Genomic DNA, 1586 nt, shown 5'->3' on the forward strand with positions numbered 1-1586 from the left:
TGATAATGCCTTTTAATCCGCTCCCGCTGCGTTCGGCACAGTCCGCGTTGGCAGCCCGGCCGGGCACGGAGAGACCGTCAGAAGCCAAGACAACATTCTTCCCTTCGCCAGGCCAACGCTAGCCACGTACAAAAAAAGAAGAAGAAAAGAAACTCTGGTCCTTTGTAGATTGGTGGCAGTACAGATTCGCTCCGTCCGCAGCCGGGGGCTCAGCGTATGACGGCCGCTAACACCATCATAAAAACCAGGAGCGATGCCCTGAGACCCGAGCAGCCGGCTGCCTGCTGGACCCCGCTGGGGGGGCGGATGGGGGTCCGCCGGGTACACTTACCCTTGCGTTTGGGGGGGAGCGTTGGCATCACCCCAAAACTAAATTTGTGCTGATAATCAGGCACATAGTCTGGAACCTCCTGCCCGTTTTTCCGTGGCCCCAAGGATACTGGTTTAGAGGTTCGGTTACGGCTTTTGTGGCTGGTGCAGTTCTTGCCGGGTTTGCGATAGCCCGGCCGGGAGCCGGGGGGGGCGGCGGGTTGGCTGCTGTGCAAACTGTTCTCGGCCCCTCTCTCCTTCCCCTTCTCCTTGGAGGAGTGGTGAGGGTGGTGGGTTTTGGAGGCTCCTCTGTCCGCTGTGGAAAAAGTATGTGTTTTAATCTGATGGAGCGACTCGGACCCTGAACAGTTCCTAAAATCTTCTGCTCTTAGCACCTTGAGGTCCTTGCCGTGCATCTGCTCGGGGGACTCGCAGATGACGCTGGAGCTGGAGCCTCGGAACCTGTGCAGCCATTCCCAGAGCGAACGGGCTTTGCAATCGCAGCTCCACGGGTTCCCGTTCAGCCTGAGAAACTCCAGGGCTCCCAGGTGGGCCAGGCAGTCCCCCTGCAGCTCCGAGAGGCTGTTGTTGAACAGGAAAATGGTGGTCAATCTTCGGAGGTCGTGAAAAGCCCGCCTGTGAATCCACTGCAGCTGATTTTGATGGATGAGCAGCCGATCCAGGTTTATTAGTCCCCTGAACGTGTTCTGATGGAGGCTCCAGAGCTTGTTTCCATGGAGAAAAAGATGGCTGAGGTTAACCAAGTCAACAAAAATATCATCCTGAAGGAACTCGATGTGGTTGTCTTGCAAGTAAAGGTATTGCAGGTTGTGGAGGCCACCGAATATCCCGCTGGGGAGGGAGCTCAGCCCGCACTTGTACAGATACAAGGCGTGGAGTTTCACCAGCCCTTGGAAAGTGTCTGCAGCTAAAGCCCTTAAGTAGCGGTTGTCCCCCAGGTCCAGCTCTTCCAGGTTGACGAACCCGTCGAAGGTGTTGGGGTCGATGAAGGTGATGTTGTTGGAGTAGATCCAGAGGGTGACCATGGAGGGGCTGAAGTGGCCCCGCAGCAGCAAGGTGATCTGGTTGTTCTGGAGGAAGATCCTCTCGCTGTCCTCGGGGATGCCCTCGGGGATGGTAACGAAGTTGTGAGCCTGGCAGCTGACGGTCATCGGGGATGGGTAACACACGCAGTCGGTGGGGCACCCCAGGGTGCTGGGCACCTTCAGCCCCAGCAGCACCAGCAGCAGCTCTGCAAACCCCCCTGTGCGGAGAGA

At 57.5% G+C, this 1586-nt stretch overlaps 1 protein-coding gene across 1 annotated transcript; it reads right to left on the reverse strand.

Annotated features, from left to right (window-relative positions):
• Positions 1-209: 209 nt before the first annotated feature.
• Positions 210-1573, reverse strand: RTN4RL1 (reticulon 4 receptor-like 1; the record flags this gene model as incomplete). The annotated part of the gene is made up of 1 exon (XM_009704463.1): positions 210-1573. A coding segment is annotated over one exon (1364 nt), but the record flags the coding sequence as incomplete, so codon positions are not given.
• Positions 1574-1586: the final 13 nt, after the last annotated feature.

Source organism: Cariama cristata, unplaced genomic scaffold, assembly GCF_000690535.1.
Source record: "Cariama cristata isolate BGI_N322 unplaced genomic scaffold, ASM69053v1 scaffold25477, whole genome shotgun sequence".
NCBI classification, from domain to species: Eukaryota; Metazoa; Chordata; class Aves; order Cariamiformes; family Cariamidae; genus Cariama; species Cariama cristata.